Below are 535 nucleotides of genomic sequence, written 5' to 3' on the forward strand. Positions count from 1 at the left end.
GGTGGCGGCGGCCGGCGGCGAGGACGACGAGGGCGACTTGAAGAGGGCCGGCGTGGGCGGCGGCAGGCCGGGACTGATGCAGCCCAGCGACGCCCGCTGGGAGCTCTGCAGGGGCGGCGGCGTGCTCGCCGTCAGGCTGGAGCGCGGCGTGACGGGGGGCTTGGGCTTCAGCGTCGGCATGGCCTTTTGGTTCTGGACTTGACCTGCGTCACAAACGCACAGCGTTACGCGGCGGGCGGGCGGCGTTCCCAATGCAAAAGTAGGCCCTTCTCCATGCCCACCTTGGCCCGCGGCGAAGCCTGCCCCTTTAGCCAGCGCGGGGAAGCCCAGTCCCATCTGATTGGGCGCGGCGGCGGCCACTTTGAGGATCTGCTGGATGTCGGCCAGCTCCACCACGCCGCCCGCCTCGCCCGCTTTGACGGCGGCGGCGGTGGCGGCGGCGCCGTCGGGCTGCAGGAGGAAGCCCGCCTGGAAGGGCTGCAGGGACAGCAGGCTTAGGGCGTCCCGCTGAGACAGGCCCTGCAGCGTGGACGCG

At 72.3% G+C, this 535-nt stretch overlaps 1 protein-coding gene across 1 annotated transcript in view; it reads right to left on the reverse strand.

The window, feature by feature from the left end:
- rreb1a (ras responsive element binding protein 1a) overlaps nucleotides 1-535 on the reverse strand; it is a 24,390-nt gene that overhangs the window by 5,692 nt on the left and 18,163 nt on the right. The window contains 2 exon segments of the mRNA XM_019890062.1: nucleotides 2-203; nucleotides 282-535. The exon segment at nucleotides 282-535 is cut by the window's right edge and continues 203 nt beyond it. Of these exon segments, the coding sequence (XP_019745621.1) occupies nucleotides 2-203; nucleotides 282-535 (456 nt within the window).

Source organism: Hippocampus comes, unplaced genomic scaffold, assembly GCF_001891065.2.
Source record: "Hippocampus comes isolate QL1 unplaced genomic scaffold, H_comes_QL1_v1.1 scaffold185, whole genome shotgun sequence".
Lineage (NCBI taxonomy): Eukaryota > Metazoa > Chordata > Actinopteri > Syngnathiformes > Syngnathidae > Hippocampus > Hippocampus comes.